The sequence below is a fragment of the Ruditapes philippinarum genome, unplaced genomic scaffold (genome assembly GCF_026571515.1).
Source record: "Ruditapes philippinarum isolate M1 unplaced genomic scaffold, ASM2657151v2 ctg3251_1_1_1_1, whole genome shotgun sequence".
Classification (NCBI taxonomy): domain Eukaryota; kingdom Metazoa; phylum Mollusca; class Bivalvia; order Venerida; family Veneridae; genus Ruditapes; species Ruditapes philippinarum.
The window spans coordinates 21,590-39,272 of NW_026861020.1; the positions used below are offsets into that span (position 1 = coordinate 21,590).

The 17,683-nt window shown below is 31.6% G+C and overlaps 1 protein-coding gene across 2 annotated transcripts; it reads left to right on the plus strand.

Moving 5' to 3' along the window:
• The first annotated feature begins 3,045 nt into the window (after positions 1-3,045).
• On the plus strand, positions 3,046-8,277 carry LOC132714263 (monocarboxylate transporter 6-like). Of its 2 annotated transcripts, XM_060697091.1 has the most exons (7): positions 3,046-3,270; positions 3,491-3,663; positions 5,016-5,159; positions 5,392-5,539; positions 6,517-6,863; positions 7,197-7,322; positions 8,003-8,277. In XM_060697091.1, exons 1-7 carry the CDS (start codon positions 3,239-3,241, stop codon positions 8,164-8,166), a joined length of 1,134 nt encoding a protein of 377 aa, XP_060553074.1. In that variant the 5' UTR covers positions 3,046-3,238; the 3' UTR covers positions 8,167-8,277. The 2 variants fall into 2 exon arrangements, with proteins under 2 accessions (XP_060553074.1, XP_060553073.1); XM_060697090.1 differs by having other exon boundaries at positions 6,517-7,322.
• Positions 8,278-17,683: the final 9,406 nt, after the last annotated feature.

The following is a 17,683-nucleotide window of genomic DNA, read 5'->3' on the forward strand; positions in this document are numbered from 1 at the left end:
AGGGAAAGAATGTATTATTTCATTTTCTCTGAGACTTTAGATAGTACAAATCCTTGCCGATCTAACCTTACCGGTCTGCATGTCTTAGTCAAGTGGTACCACTGACATAATGTTCTCATTTGAGATTATTCCTAACAATTGTTGAAAATCAACAAGATTTTCACATTCACTTTTGTCAAAATGGTGATCATAATACAAAATAAAATCAGTTAAGCTTTGATTATTGGTAAAGACATATTAACCTCCTTCTAATTATTTGACGGGTCTCTCTTCCTAATGCTGTGACCTCCATTGCTATTTAAATCTCTTTTTTCCTTTTCTCTCTACCATACAAGGTAAAGCTTTTTTCATTTTGTTGTTGATATTTATTCTGATTTTACAATGAAAACTATATAAAGACCAGGTTGCAAGTGAATCTCTAATAATAGTAGAATTCATTATCTTTGACATGACTGTCACGTTAAAATAAACCATATATGAAAATCATAAATAAAAAGACCAAAGGAAGAAAAATTAGGACACTACAAAGTAATTGTATTGATATTATAATGATTCCCCGTCGTTTGAGCGGCATAAAATTTAGACAAACGCACCCCTGCACTCATTGGTTAGATTGATAATATATCTAGCATAAAATGTTTGTTTTGTGTTTGTTTGTTTCTTTGTTGATGTTTTATTTGTTTTTGTTGTTGTTTTTTCTTTTTGTTTATCTTTTTACGAATTAGTAGTATGTCAGCTGCACGAAACACAAAATGTTACAGAAAATAATTGATAAAGAACTAGTTTACCAATCATTACCATCATCTTAGAGAAGTGGTAGCTAAATAATGAACGAGAAATTGTTATCGTCCCTTATCTCATCAGACTTTAATGATCTAGTTGTTTCGGATTTTTAATTACCTCTTAAAGTTTTGTAATGCTAAGTTTTCCCATATTTATATTTATTCTCACTGTTTATGCAATTTTAGCTAGTGACTATGAATTTTACTTTGTTCAAATAGAATTCATGTCATGTTTTTACAAAGACAATTTTTTTCATTAAATGTGCACTTGCATAAATGATTAATCAGTTGTCTTTAATTAGAAATAAATTATTCATAATCATTATGTAACAATTGTTTTGCAAGTTTCAATGTCATTATTTTCTGTTTGTCCCTTGTCCCATTTAATTTTTCTATCACGTGAAATATATATGATGAAAGCGATTTCGATCTTTGCATAAAACCAGTGAATTATAAAATGAAAATCGAATAAAAGAACTTGGCACATGCATATATAGTGACGCCTTAATTCACGTTTAGATAATGAAAGCTGGTATTCCAAAAGACGGTCTTGAAACTTTAGTATCTTTACTATTTTGACCACAACTAAATAAGTTAAATCATCCTGATACTAAGGAGCCTCCTAAAATGTCTAAAAATAACTACATTTCAGCTCAAATAAAGTTAGACACTTTCATTTTAAAACGTTAGAAAATTCAGTAAACTTAAAAAGAAAATCTTTATTCAAATATTTTCTTATTATTACATTTGCTAATCTAATCAACTGCTCGATTTACTCGGTTTATCCAAGATTGCGGTTAAACGAATTGTAAGTAATAGAAAGAACATCGGTACACGAGGCAAACTGATCGGTACGAGGGGGTGTAACCCCCTAGTATAAATCAGATTACCGAGTGTTCTAATGCTCTTGCTCTTTTGTATCATAGGCCAAAAAAACACGTTCAATGTCATCACAATATGAAACAAGCAAATTCGTTGAATTTATATCCCCGCCGAGTACTGGTTATCACTAATACAACAACTGAAGACATAAGGCTTTAGTTATATATCTATCATGGCATAAACAGTAATATTCTTTGTACTTGATAAATATTCGGGACAATACCAAAGCCATAACTCTCTGTTAAATAGTAATATCTGGACATACCAATGAGATGTAAATTGCCTTTGTGTATCCATGGTGTTGAAATCAATACAGCAGTTGCAAAGAAATAGCAATATTGCTCTATATGCATACTACATAACTAATCAAGGGCCATAACTCTGTAAGGAAGGGTCTGGTCTGAACAACTTCAACAAGGCACTATTATGCACATCTTCTCTTGGTATTAATGGTTCACATAAAGTTAAATTCCAGCCAGTAGTTGCATGGAAGTCACGCGGACACAATTATTGCTCTGGTTGCATACTGCATAACTAATCAAGGGCCATTACTGTGAGTTTAAGCGTCTGGCCAGAACAGGCCAACTATAGGCGCATCTCCTCTGGATATTGATGATTCCCATAAATTTTTGTTGAATTCCAGCCAGTAGTTGCTGAGAAGTAGCGCGAAACGAATATTGTTCTATATGCATACTGCATAACTAATCAAGGGTCATAACTCTGAGTTAAAGTGTCTGACCGGAACAAGGTAACGATATGCGCATCTCCTCTTGGTATTGAAAGTTCCAATAAAGTTTCATTGAATTCCAGCCAGTAGTAGCAGAGACTTAGCGCGGAAATGATTTTTACTCTATATGCATACTGCATAACTAATCAAGGGCCATAACTTTGAGTTAAAGGGTCTGACTGGAACAAGCTGACGATATGCGCATCTCATTTTGATATTGATGATTCCAAAAAGGTTTCGTTGAATTCCAGCCAGTAGTTGCAGAGAACTAGTCCGGAAACGAAATTTGGACGGACGGTTGGGCGGACATGCCACTTAAATGGACTAAAGGGCCATTTCTTTTGTTATTTTCTTTTGTTTAATAGAGGGCAATGGCCCCTTATTCTGTTGTTACGGAATGAACTCTATTGTTCTCTTTTGTTCTGTTTACTGTTCGATGGCCCCCTAACCCTATTTGGTTGCTCGGACGGACGGACGGAAGACGGACGGACAGACAACGCCAAAACAATATCCCCGATTTCATCGTCGGGGGATAACAATAATAGCGCGCATCTAAAAATGACTTTTCTATCGTTATCTCTTTCCCTGTCGTCAAAATAATTTAACCAAAAAATGTAGCCAATCAACGAGCATGCTCTAGTTTTATCCCCGACAAACGGTAACTGGAGTGCACTCTACTTGACGCACTGTGCATGTATATGTATACGATATAACTCTGATATATTTTCAATAGAAAGGTCTCCAAACTATGAACGCTTGTGTATTTTATTACACGTCCATCGCAACGACTAGTTGTAAACGTTTTACAACTTAATAAACTTATACGGGTTCATAATTCAGGTGAAGAATGGACATAATGAATCAAAGACATCAAACGATGTAAGTATAAGTTACTTTTACTGAAACACAATATAAAAATATTATTGTACTCATATGTAAAATTGAAAAATATCATGTTTAGTCTGCCATGTTCATATTGAATAAATTAGACCAAATGATCTTTATCGTTTAACATATATTTACCGATTTGACTGTTAAAATGTATTATTGTTACAAATTTTATATGTCTTATCAGAAGAATAATTTCTTTAATTAACAGACCTTTGCAAAAAGTGTTGGTTATCATAAGCTGCTGTTTGATAACATGTTTTGGAATCGGTTTTTCATACTCATTTGGAACTTTTTTTACTGACATAATGACAACATTTGGAATAAATCGAGCTGAAACGGCTGTCATACAATCAACATTAGTGTCTGTATTTCTACTAACGGGTACGTTAATACATTGAATTTATAGAATTTAAGAAAAAAGCGATAATATCGAATTTCATTGCATGAAACATAGTACAATGTCTATAGCTAACAAATACTTTAAATAAATGCACGTCCAATAGACAAAACATAAGAGGAGCAATTAGCAAGAGCTTATCAATCAGTTAAAAGAGTTTACCATATTTGTATCAAAGGCTATTGTTTTTACATTATTTTAAGTAATTTCCGATTTTGTATTGTGAAAATTTAATGTAAGACTAAATTTAGATTTAAAGTAAAAAAAAACAATCACGCACGACCGGAGAATTCTGTGAAATCATTTATAGAAAAAATATCTAAGTTGTCTATATATTCGAAAGTACCATATTCAGGAAAATCTAAATACTGGAACCCTTATCATAACAAAAAGTGAACTTACCTGATGTAACATTTCCAAAATAGCCATCTGCAATAAATAAGAACAGATGATTGACATACATGTAACAGATTTCTCCCATCTGCGTGAGATACTATCTTCTTTTTTGGCCGGGGCCATCTGAATTCAGTTTGACTTTCTGCAAAACTTACGTAATTACGGGAAAGAAATAAATATAAGAAGAATTTATATTGCAATTCTAAAAAAGAATGTTAGAGATCCTGTAACGCTATTTTTTTCATGGTTTTATTTCATAAATATGATGCTTAAATTAAAATTAAGATTTGTCAATATTGTAAGTTCCAATAAGCATTATTTATAAAGATATTACCCAATTTAACATTTCATGTAAATAAAGGGAGGTAATTAGAAATTTATTTTCTATAAATTCTAAGTCAAATTTTCCAATAAGAAATGAATGCATGTAATTTATTGATTACATATAATATGCACAATTATTTGCAGTACACATTTTACATATTCTTTGATGTTTGAAAATTGTTTTATTTGCATAATTATATACATATATAATTTTTTTGCAAGTGTAGTATGCACACTGTAACAATATCAATTAAAAAACATACAGGATCTTTAAGAGTCGTTCTATAATAAGGATTGGTCTTTAACTTTCTAGTGAAATTGCTGTGATATGACAATACTCCCCCCTCCCCCCCCCCCAAAAAAAAAATAAATAAATAAACAAACAAATGAAAAAAAATTTACATTGCGTCTCATTAAATGTTCTAGTTAAAAGTTTATTTTACATACGAAATTATTAAGTTAAATTTATACAATAACTTACTTACTTATGAGTATTGTGTCAAAATCTCGAAACAGTTTCAAAAACAATTATTTATGAATTTGACAAATTGCTTTTAAAAGGTTCAAAACAAATCAATCTACAATCTATATGTAATAGATTTACATTTTATCGCAGGTTTGATGAATGGAATGCTAATCAAGAAATTCGGAATCGTAAAAATCGGGATATTTGGATCTCTTTTGTTCAGTTTTTCTCTTGAAGCTTGTTTCTTTGCATCGTCTTTGACCTATCTTGTGATATCTATCGGAGTTTTCAGTGGTAAAAAATAATTTTCGATAGCATATTTCAATTCTTTAATAAATAGAATATAAGGCATATTAATACTAGATTTATTTGACTTATCTAACAAAATAAAATTCTCCTCTCTTTGACTTGAAGCGAGTTATATTTAAAGAAGTTATAATATTTCGATAAGTAGTGTATTGACGTGATAAAACTACAAAACATGACACTTGTTATTTACATATACTCATAATATTTTTCGTTTAAGGCATAGGCATATCGTGTATATTTATATGCGCAACAGATGTGATAGGCCGCCAATTCTCAGGAAACAAACGGTTTCTCTTAATGGGTATGCAGGCGGTATCTGGTGCAGTTGGAGGAATGGTTTATCCATATCTATTAAGATATCTGAGGTAATGAGCAAAATATATGAAACATCTTCCTCTTACAAGTCAATATCTCTCCTTGTGCGGACATTTTTATTTATATTGTAAGGCAGTAATTTAACGTGTTTTTTTACAATTAAAACCGTGAACTTGACATTGCTTAGTCTCAATACATATTTTCTATCATAGATAGTCTCATTTTGCTTTTCTGCTACGAAAACACAAAATGTTACAGATTATATTTGCTCCGAATTCAATTTACAAACATTATGTAGAGCTATTTTCATGTGTATACCCTATTGACCGGAAAAGACGTTGGAAACGTTGTGAATACGTCGGACAATAAACTTTATAAACATTTGTTCATGTACAGACTTAGTTGGTCTTAGATATTTGTTTGAAAGATGATTTTGAATAACATCGGGTGTTCCAAACTTAAAGTAACACCAAGGGCCCAAACAACATCACCTGCTGTAGCTAAGAAACGCATAGACCCCAGTTATTCAAATTCATTTAGCCGCCTCTTGTGATACGATTTGATAAATTGCGGTCGCTGTTCTGATGTTTCAACCCTTAATGGCAACCCCCTTGGCTAGGGAGATTCTGTAGATATTGAATTTTATCGAGCATATTACACAATACGTAGAGACGTAAAAGTGTCCAGTTTTCGGAACATGATGTTCCTTTGATGGCAATATTTGCGATCGTTTTGATTGGCATGTCTCAATATTAAATAGACGAAGTTATCCTTAAAATATTTTCATGTTTAGCTGCTGATTCACCGATACAAGCTGGCACGAACGGAAGCTTAATTACCACTGCCGTACATTAGCAGGCTAAACCAATCGTGTCAGCAAATTTAGCAATTCTGTCAAGTTTGGCGATCAGTATGGTTCCTTTTTTATTTACTATTTCTTAACTTTTATAAATAAAACAAACAGCGGTACCAGTAAAGGAAAGAGTTGATTGATATAAAAAGATTATTGCAATTTGTTTTCTTTTAGTGATCTATATGGCTGGAGAGGTGCACTGCTCTTAATCGGGGCAATAAGTTCGAATGCAGTTCCCTGTTGTATCATTTGGAAACATCCACTGGATTTGAAAAGAGATACTCAACAGGGGAACAGTCCAAATCCAATTGCCGACTTTCAGAACAGTTTGCAAGTAGAAACAGAAGTCAAAAATTGTGTTATTACTATTAAAAAGACTGAAAAGGCCGTTGCTACAGTTTCCGATTCTATATTTGCCATAAAATTTCCGGTTCTAAAGGGAGAGCAAGAAACCAAAACTGTTATCGTAACAGATGCTGGGAATAAAAAAATGGAATCATGTTGTGTTAACAGCATTATAGGTGTGTTTATCAAATCAGTCCTCTGTAACTCATGGTTAATGTTGTATGTTTTCGGGATAATGTTAGCCGTTCCTTTTCAAAATTTTATCATAATATTTTTGGGCGATATATACAATGACAATGGTTTGACGAAAGATGATGTGTCGTTTGGTTTGCTTTTATATAACTTGTTTGGCATATTTGGACGTTTGTTACCAGGCATTGTATTCCAGTTTAAGTTTGTATCCTCTCTCATTTTACCATTGGTATGTTCAGTGGTATCAGCTGTTTTATTTCTTTTATTCACTTTTGTCAATACTCGTTGGCTCATATTTGCCATAACTGCTCTCTTAGGAATGTTTAGATCTACTGCTCCTGTTGTAACGTTCAGGCTTGTAGGAAGGAACTTATTACCAGTTGTTCTTGGAACTGTCTTCACATTTAATGGCATAAGTAATTTGGTTTTGACACCTTTAAATGGTAAGTAAATGTTTTGTTATTTCAATTGAATTAAATAAATAGATGTATAATTATTACACGTCACAGGCAGATGTTAAAACAAGAAATATTTAAGTTTAAGCTTATCTATTCACTGAGTCAATACAAAAATATCTTCAGACAGAAACGTTGTGTGATCAGGCACCGTTTTCATTTTGGTGCCCAGGTGATAAAAATTAAATTTTGTGTTGTGTAAATATCTGCTACCTCAAAGTGGCGGAAATAAAAGTACAATTTCTGTTGCATTAGAACTTCGCCTTTGGGTCATCTAAACCTCAACTGAAAACCAATAAGTATTGTTTCAAGTAACAGTTCAAATTTAAGGAGACATCTGCATTATATAGCGGATCTTTTTATATAAATTTTATTTTTTTAGATTAGAAAAAAAATAACAATGATGTTTCGATTGCCTGTGCGCGTACACGAGCTAATTATACTTTTCTTTTGCATGTAAAAATTCGCAAATGAAATTAAAGTGTTACCGTCGGGTTTCCCTTTTAAAAAACAATATTTGATTAAATTTATGACAATACTGCAAAAAGGGGTTAATGTAATTGTAGAATACTTGCTCGTTAGATCGACCGCAAAATAGTTTTTCATATTCATAAAATGCAGCTTTAATAGCTATTTTCTTATAGTGTTGATATTTGCATTTCTTTCAGGATTAATCCGAGACATATCTGGTTCATACACAAGCATTTACTATACTGGAACGGCGTTTCAAGTACTGGCAGCTCTTGTTTTCTTAATTGCGTTTATAATTAGAAGAACTAAGAAGCAGAAAACAATAAGAAACTCATCATTATTTTATATAACAAGTTTTTGAATACTTTTTAAAAAAAACTGCAGTTTTTTTAAACATAGCTGTATGATGTTTTGACGTTTAAATTTAAGAACAATAGGCAGTTTAATGCCACAAAATAAATTCTAATTTGTGTTTTCTTTTGTAAGTATATATGAATCAAGTACCCCCCCCCCCCCCCATCCGAGGCAGGGCAAATTGTGATGGCAGGAAGCCCAAGTCTATGATGTTCACATCTTTTCAGATTAAAAATTGTTTAAATTTCTTTCTATCGGTTTAAAAGATACTGAGCAGGCACGAAACTTAGATATTAATACAAAATGACTAAATGTGACCTTGACCTGAGGAAAGTCAAACCTGCACTATAGGTTCATTGTCTCTTGATGGTTATCATTTCTGCAAAGTCGTTCAAATTTCCTGCCATCTTAAGAAATTGCTAAAAGACGACGAACAAAAAGGTGCATAACAATATTCGCCGTAATATTTTGGTCGAATAAAAATAAAGTTTTGGCACTTGACATATTTTCCTTTAGTGGAGTACTAATCACGTAATACAGATAAATATTAAATGAAATATGATAAATATTTAATAAGATACTGATATATATTTAATTGAATAATAATTATAGTTTATGGTGGAGTCTGTACTTTGTGGTATTTCAACTGTATTTGATATTTACATTTCAATTTGGTGTTTTAAAATTATATTTTAAATACTTGAAAGTCAGTATGAAACTGTTTTATTAGATTACAAAAATTATTGACAGAAAAAATATTATATACACGTATTTTTAAATGAAATATTGAAAAATTCTGTTTAAATAAATGCGTACTTTTAGTTTCCATATTTTCACAATAAAAATGTATGTTTCACTGCAATGTAACATATCTTCCGTATATTCACTGATGTCATGTATTGGAGTCATTGGTTCGATTTTGATCCGGGCAGAACCGAATGGACAAATTTAGTAGTGGTTCATTAGTCAAGGTTTCATGCAAGCAATCTATCTTCTGGCTTTTTCTGGATTAGAGATGAAGAATTTCAAGTCTTAAATTATAAACATTAGAAAACTATAATACCCAGTGCGAGTGCGAATTTTGACCGCAAAGGATGTAATTTGAACAGTCAACTTGACAATATGTTGTGTCTGATATATAAAATTCAACCAATCATTGCTGCTACAGAGATAAAATTTTAGATTATTATAATTTGTATAAAAGTAAAACCGGGAACCCCTGGGCAAGGCCATTCCTTTTTACCAAAGTGCTATAATTTGAACAAAATTTGTATTTTGCTATTATATAGAGTTCAATAGATAACGTAACTTTTGATCTATATAATTATAGAATACTTAATTATGACAGTGACACCAGTAAGATGTCGATTCATTGCACAGAAATTATTAGACTGGTGGCAGTTTTGAAATATCTGCTAAGAACAGAAATTTCCATGCGAATTGCTTTTATAAGTAATCATTACCTAGCTAAATATATATACATATAAATTGTTACGAAATTAATAGTCTTTTCTTATCATTAAGAAATGAATTATGTCGGCTGCCTGTCTACTCGGCAATTTTTGAATTATGGCCAAACCCAAAATTATGTATTGAAAATTAAAATTGTGTTTAGAGATTTTCAAACGTTGGCGTCCGTGGAATAAAGGGTCAACCGTTATATATCATAAAATTAAGTTTATAATCAATGGATGAAAACATGACAGGTACTTCTTCAGATTATCTGTATGAAACTATATCAATTATCAATAATTTTAGGTTGGGGTTATATCATTCATCATTCCGGGGGCGTCTGGTTCATGTCGAATATCCGCAAGACATCTAACACACGAAAAACGTTGTGAATATCATTTTTTACAAATATTCGATTTAGACAATAATGAATGGCATTTTAACAGTTTATTTTTGTCTTATCCAATGTTAAGACTCTCAGTCGATTATGGAAATCTTCAGGCCATTATCACATCTTTATCGCATGGCTGTGAGCTTTTCCTTTGTTCTTTCTAACCCATTATACTCAGTACACTTCAATGAGCATTTAAAAACTGTATTGATATATAACAGTACAGTTTTTTCATTTATACATATAGGAAAAAAACTCGACTGTTATATATCGGTCGAGTTTTTTTCGCACCTTGTATATATCAATACAGTTTTTTCATAGAGGCTCCAATGGGGCAGTGTTGACGACCTTTCCCAGTAGCAAAAAAAAAAAATAATAATAAAAAAAATGAAATCAATAAAATAAAATAAAATATATAATACAATGAAAAATATAAACAAAGGTAATTAATGAAATGAAAAAAGCCCTTTAATCTCGGGATGTTTCTGCAAAAAAAATTGTCTCGGCCTAACGGCCTCGCCATTTTTTAGCAGAAACACCCCTTGATGTCGCCCCAGCCAGTGTTATACCCTCGTAACTAACTCGTTTCATATACTATAACTATTACATAACTTGTTCCGACGGATGATCATCATCGTATCGCACGGTTCTTAAAAATAAATCTTGGAAACATATCGACATCTTAGTGCAGTAACGGAATAACGTCTAAATTTCATAGGAGTCAATTAGATATTGCTCTAAGTTGACGATAGCTTGTTTATAAGAATTTTGAAGCACGGTTCATTCATGCAAGTTCAAGTAATATAAAACAATTACTAATAAAGTATCTCAATGAGCAAGGACAAAAAGAACATAGTGAACTCGCTTCCAACAACGCAAGTTGAAATTTAAAGTTGCTGTAAAAAATCTCATGTCTAAAAAGGAAAGCAACTTTTCATTATCTGAGAAATTTTCAGCTTTCTTTATTTGAATAATTTCTGAAAAGCTCCGTAAGTCACTCAAAGACAGGGAGAGTTGCACTTAAAAAATATCACTATTCAATGTTTGAATCTTGAATGCAATGTTTGATGTCTAACTGAAAGAAGTGAAGAAGGAGTGAGAAATCTAATTATGGAATTTCAGGCCATACCATTTGGTCTTTATTAAACTACGTTTACTTGAAATATTGAAAATGTTCCTTGCCTTGTTGAATTGTTACTTTTGTTAGCGTAGCGGACTTGGTAAATATTTCTTTACGCAAGCGAATGTATTCATCGAAGAAGAAACATGCAGTCGACAGACCTGTCTTGAAATAAGCTGGTTTCGTATGATTAATGAGTGTGAATGAGTATGTCAGCGACAACCACTTATTATCGTGTGAAGGGTATAGAAAAAGGCAAGAGGGCAGTGCTCTTATTCTGCTGGACATGCGGGCCACTTTTGACACGGTTCATAATGATATTCTGTTGAAAATATTAAAAGCTTATATGGCCTTTGTGTCATAGCTTTAGATAAGATTCATTTGTACTTCAAACCATGCAGACTTCACACCTTTTAAAGTACCGTGAGTTCCATGGCAGCGGTTTAGGTCCTTGGCTCCATCTTTATTATGCTGGGACGTTATTTGTCTTCGTTCCGAGATAGATAAAAGAGTATGTTTTTTTGAAGATCATAATGCAAAAGAACGAACATTTTCAACAAATTTCAATAGAGAACGAATACAAAGCTATCAAAGAACTTGAAAACTTACACTTTATCTGATCTTAACTATAAATAGACAATTGAAATTTATATTAAACAAATAAAGCTACTCTAAATAAACGGTCAGTTTACTATGTAACAAATCATCTTCATGTGAAATGAAGAGCCGTTTTTATAAAAGCTTATGATTTTTAAAACATATATTTAAAGTATAAACTAATATAAACTGGAAAATCAAATCACTTAGCCCTGGTGGATTTGACCATATTTTTATTCATGAAGATCTTTTCAAGGGAAAGCCGTTCTGTTTCTTATAGGAACTATGAGAAACTGCAACAGTATGACTACATAAAAATTCTCCGTAATTTTATATCATCTCATGTATATGTTTAGCATGTACGAGCCTTATTTTCTTTGTTGTTAATTACGTGACATTATATCAACAATATCTCATAAGTCGGCTAATTATTCATTGACAACTGTGCCAGAAGACAAAGCAGTGATTTACAATGCAAATAAGTAAACATTTGGATAATGAAATAATTTCTCATAATTTACCATATGATAAACAAGATCAACAAGGAAAGGCGGCGTTCAATGAACGCAACCCCCATATGACCCAGCAACAAGAACCAGTGGCAAGGAGCCCAGGCGGACCCCAAACAAAAACAGGATAGGGCAAAGACAGAGCACGGACAGGTTAACCACTAAATGACAAACAATTTGTAACTGAGTAGGAATTCAAAGAAAACAAATAAATGAATGAATAATAGGCCCATAAAGTCAAAGGGGACAGGAGACCGGGGGAAGGGGGGTTAATCAAATAAATAAAAACTAGGGGTAATGGGGAAGATACTTACCGTAGACGAAAAAATTACAAGGGACACAAGCAAAAGTGTCACCAAAACAGTATGAAACAACATAGACATACATCTGAGGAACACAGAGGGGCGCCGACTTTGAACGGTCAGCAGCATAAAAATGACTGCTGGGGAGTTTAAACCGGTTAATGGTGCACCAAACCCCACCATGTTCCTATAAACGAGACAGTGTAAATAAAAGTTTCATTTCAAGTAGCACCTAGCTCTAAAAATATCATCATAATTATACAAAACATTTATTATCGGTCTCATAATTAAAAAAAAAAACCTAAACAAATATAACTACTACCGTATTGATCATGTTTCTCAGAAAGTTTGTTTTGCAAGAACTCCGTTCTTTTATTCAGATGATTAAAATTCTTATAATAAAAAGATTCCAATTTTAGTCAGATACCAGTACATGCGTGATTATATTCAAAAAATAATGTAAGAAGAAAGTTCGCGGAAATATGTAGAGTTTTATATATTGTTGCTGCTCGATATACTGCGGTTATTGCAAAAATAGGTTTTGAAATGTGGGCCTTAACAAAAGGAGAAAGATATTAAGCGGGGTTTTTTGTGTATTTGAACTAACCTAATTTTATTAAGTCATATGGATATTTCACATCAACAACATGCCTCCGGATTATTATAACTATATTCTGAATTATTGATGGTTTAAGTTACAGTTTCTTACTGTCATGACAAATCCGGAGACGCACTTATCATTTTTTTGCAATTATCATTAACTACATTTAATGTTATTTTAAAATTACTTATCGGGTGCCATTTTAAAAATCTCAAAGCATTAATTACGTCATTTTTAACGTTCACTTGGACATTATACATAAAGCCTGGTAGCCAGCCGGTTGACATTGTATAACGACCTAATTATAACCATAATAACATCGGATGGTAATTTATACTTCCATATTAATAAACGGAGTAAGTTAATTTGTTAACATGTGACAGTGCCACCAAATCAATTTCATTTCTGTCGCCAGTATCAACCGTCTCTGTATCTTACCGGTGTCTCTGTCATTATTTAAGTTATTTCCTTTGTTATATTTATTTTCTTCACAAACAAGTATTTAGAAATATAAGGGTCTAATTTATATTTAAAACATTTTATTTGTAGAATCTTTCTTTTTCTTGTCTTTCATTCTAGCCTAACAGTTTTAAAACATTACTATGCTTTAATTGTCCATTAACATAAATATCCTGACCCAGAGAACACGTAAAGCTTTGTGTGCTCATTACAAATCTGACCATTTACATTATTGATAGCAATAGCCTGATCTTGTGCTTACATATAGCCAAACTCCTAAATAGATAATCTAATGAATGAATAATTGATTAACATTAATGAACTCTTAGTTCCATTAAACCGATCGGTCAGATTGTGTAAAAAATTATATGACTAAGTTTATTATGTCTATCTTATATATGTCACCATTTACATAAATACATGATATTTGTATGCAATTTAAATCATACATAAAAAGGTGCATATGTTAAATAATTCAACAGATTGCAAACATTAACAAAAAGTTAATTCATAACATGTTCACTCCGAATCACTTTGTACTAAATATTCACATGCATATTTGGTAAATCATATACCAATAAGAAGAGGAAAAATAAGTGCTTAGTGTCCTATTTGGTTATATCTTTGCGGGATGCAAAGTCGATGACGGACATATTTAAGGCACATTATGCCTCAGTCATGAATAAATAATAACACCTTTAGAGAGGTTAAACATAAGTTTATGATCAAAACAATGGTTTTAGAGCATGTTAGATGCTTACCTGAATAAAATAGCGCTATATGTAAAACTAATACGTCACAAAAAGCAGCAAAATGTGAACAAAACAATATTTTGACTTTCATACAAAATGGTAACTTACTATAAATGTACTAATTTCCAAAAATCAACAGAAGAAGGAGATAAATTTAGGTATTTGGCCAATGAGTTAATTGTTGGAAACAATAAAAGAATATCAAAAATAAAAAGATTTTGAGAAATAAAAATGAAGGCATAATAGTCCTTTAATCATATAAACGCACCATTACCATCTCACAGTGACATAATATGGTCACAACCAGATTCCGACCATCTACCAACATCTTTTAATGTGATTAACATACAAAACACGAAAGAAATTTGAATTTTTCTGTGATAAAGTTTGGTTCATAATTTTCTTTTTTTTCTTCATTTTCCTGATCGATTTGAATTTAACGAAATACTTGTCATATTAGACGACCATCTACAGGACAAAAACATTGTAATAAACTATTGATGGTAATATATTTGAATATATATGATGTCTGCTTTTGTACATGTGTATATAGTACATGTGTATTCTCATTATGTATTTCCTTTAGTTCTATTTTTTGAACAGCACATTGAAGGAGGCCCGTAAATTACCAAAAACATTCTTTCGTGAAAGAATAGGCGCTTACGTGATAAATATATTACATCTCATCTTGAACTAAATATTTCTTGTTACTTCAGCTTTCCTTGTAACAATTACAGCCAATATTTATTTAACGCTGTTCACACTTTTATGAAAGTATCAATTATACAATAAGTATGAAATAAATTTCATTATGAAATATTTTTCAGGAACACAGGATTCTGTTATTCGAGACGTTTACACAATCAATAGCTAATACAAAATTATGTTCGGGTACATTTTATGGAATAATATGAATACTTTATTATTTTCAGATTATTAAGCTCATTCGGCAAAAGGATTACACCCCAAGAAGGTATTAAAAACAACGCGCATGTGCAGTATATACCGAAATAGTTTATGTAAAGCAGATGTATATTTACCAGATGTGAAAATCAATCTATGCAAAAACATATATTTACGTAAAATATGGACAAATTTAATTGCAAAACACCGACACAAAAGTATGTAATAACATTTTTCAAAAATCAATATGTTTCGAAAACTGAAAATGTTCCACTCGGTGTAATTGAGCTGGTTCATGAACGGTCCTGGAAAATATATACTACCTCAAAGACCACTCACACCGGCTTTAGCAGTATTAGTTAAGAATTTGAATTTAGAAACATCCGAAGATGTAATTAAAATATACCGGAGCAGAGTATAAGTACTGACTAAAAGCCTACTATTGTTGCAATCTTGTCGAAATACGGTAAATTATTTAGAAAACGTGAGTGTTCTTGTATCCTTTACGAATGATTGCCAATTCTACTTCAAATATTATTTGTAAAGAGATCATACATTATTGTTGTTAATTGTCAGTGACAGGTTTTTTTTTTGTTAGGTTATGGCACCATTTCCAAAAATAGGCTTTTGGCTTCAAAGTACTTGTTGTTTGCGATACGTAACATTTTACATTTAACCATACCGTCTTAGTTTCTCTCTGTAAAAAATGGCATCGATTGCTTATTTCTTTGTTCTTTTGTTTTCTTTCTTTTTGTTAGTCTTGTTATTTTTTGTCCTTGATTTTTGTTTGTATGAGTATTTTGTTGTTATTTTTGGTGATGTTGTTTGGGGCCTTTTTGTTGTTGTTGTTGTTTTTTCGTTGTTTTATTTGTGGGGGGGGTAGGAGGGCAGTTGCTGTTTTTTGTGATTGATGTAGCTGTTTTTGTTATTGTAGTAGTTCTTTTGTTTTAAGATTTCTGTGGAAACTACCTTAAAACAGCGGGGAATAACATTTTGTACTGTTTTTCTTTTAAAGCACGCCACCTTTGCTTTTCAGTTATTGATCAATTCTCATAAGAGTGAAAAAAGGGAAAACTCATTTACATTTTTGTGAAGGATATTCTAGGTAAAATACTATTTTTCTTCCAAAGCACGCCACCTTTGCTATTCTATAAAAATTGATAATACAATAAATACTTACATTGATAGTATTTAGTACCACACATAACAGCAAATCTCGCACTTATTATACATGGATGTTGTTGGCAAGTGTGAGATACGTGAAACGATAATTGCATATATTTCTATAGCAGATAATAAATTGTTCCAGAACAAAACACTATTATTGATCATAAAAATCTAAATCACTGAGAACTTTGAATTTTATCATCTTTTCCTAAGCAATAGTTTATAAGAATATTCAAATGATACATTTCTACAGTTTTTAACAATATTTGTAATTTTTTTATGAAAAAATTTCCCATTGGGAGTCCCAAATTTACCCCTAAACCCGTAAAGGGCCCGAAAAATTTTGGCCTTTTTAAAAAAATAATAATTTTTTAAAAATATAAAAATTTTTTAAAAAAAAATTTTTCCGAAATACTTTTAATATAAAAAAGGGAAATCAATACAAGAAAAGAAAAACTTTAAAAGGGACCCCAAACCCCAAAGGGAAACCCAAAAGTATCTTGTTTTGGGGAAAGAAAAGGGGAAAAGGGTTTTTTGCAGTTTTAAAAGGTCATTTTCCGTTGAGGGGAAATTTTCTTAAAACCCATTAATCATTGGGCACAATCATGTAAATTGAAAGAAAACAAAATTTTTACTCTTTTTGACAAGTGGGTAAAAAAACTGTTCAATAATTTAAATATGAAAAAAAGAAAAAAGTTCCTTTTAACCAGCAATTGGTTAAATTTTAAAACATGTTTATAAAATATGAGATTTTTTTCTCTTGAAATCCATAGCAAACGAAATGTCTATGTACATTCATTTATAAATCTCTTCTTTCAAATTTTCGAATTTCAGGATTTGCCTTGATAATCAGAATCAGGAAAGTTTGAATAATTATGTTGCATAATGTCATTATTCGTTAGCCTGCTGGCGACTATTGAATCTTGCAATGCGTCCATTGCAGATCAAGATCAAGCTGCATATCTGACTATCATGATCATGATCGGCACTGTTCACTATCAATATGATAAAAGGTTAAAAGCGAAATTAAATATGAAGAAGTCCATTAAATATATTACGCGCGGGAGGGTGAAAGGACATACGTGAGAAATATTATCATAAACATCTTTTAGTAAAAGTCGTCTTGGTTTTCAACGAAAACAAGTTTAGTAATAAAGACATATCTCGTAAAGTGCTGTAAAATATACAAAAGAAAACATATAAACAGAGTTATAATAAAGAAAAAGTTTTTTTGTTTTTTGGATTTAATGCAGTTTTCACACATTTAATGT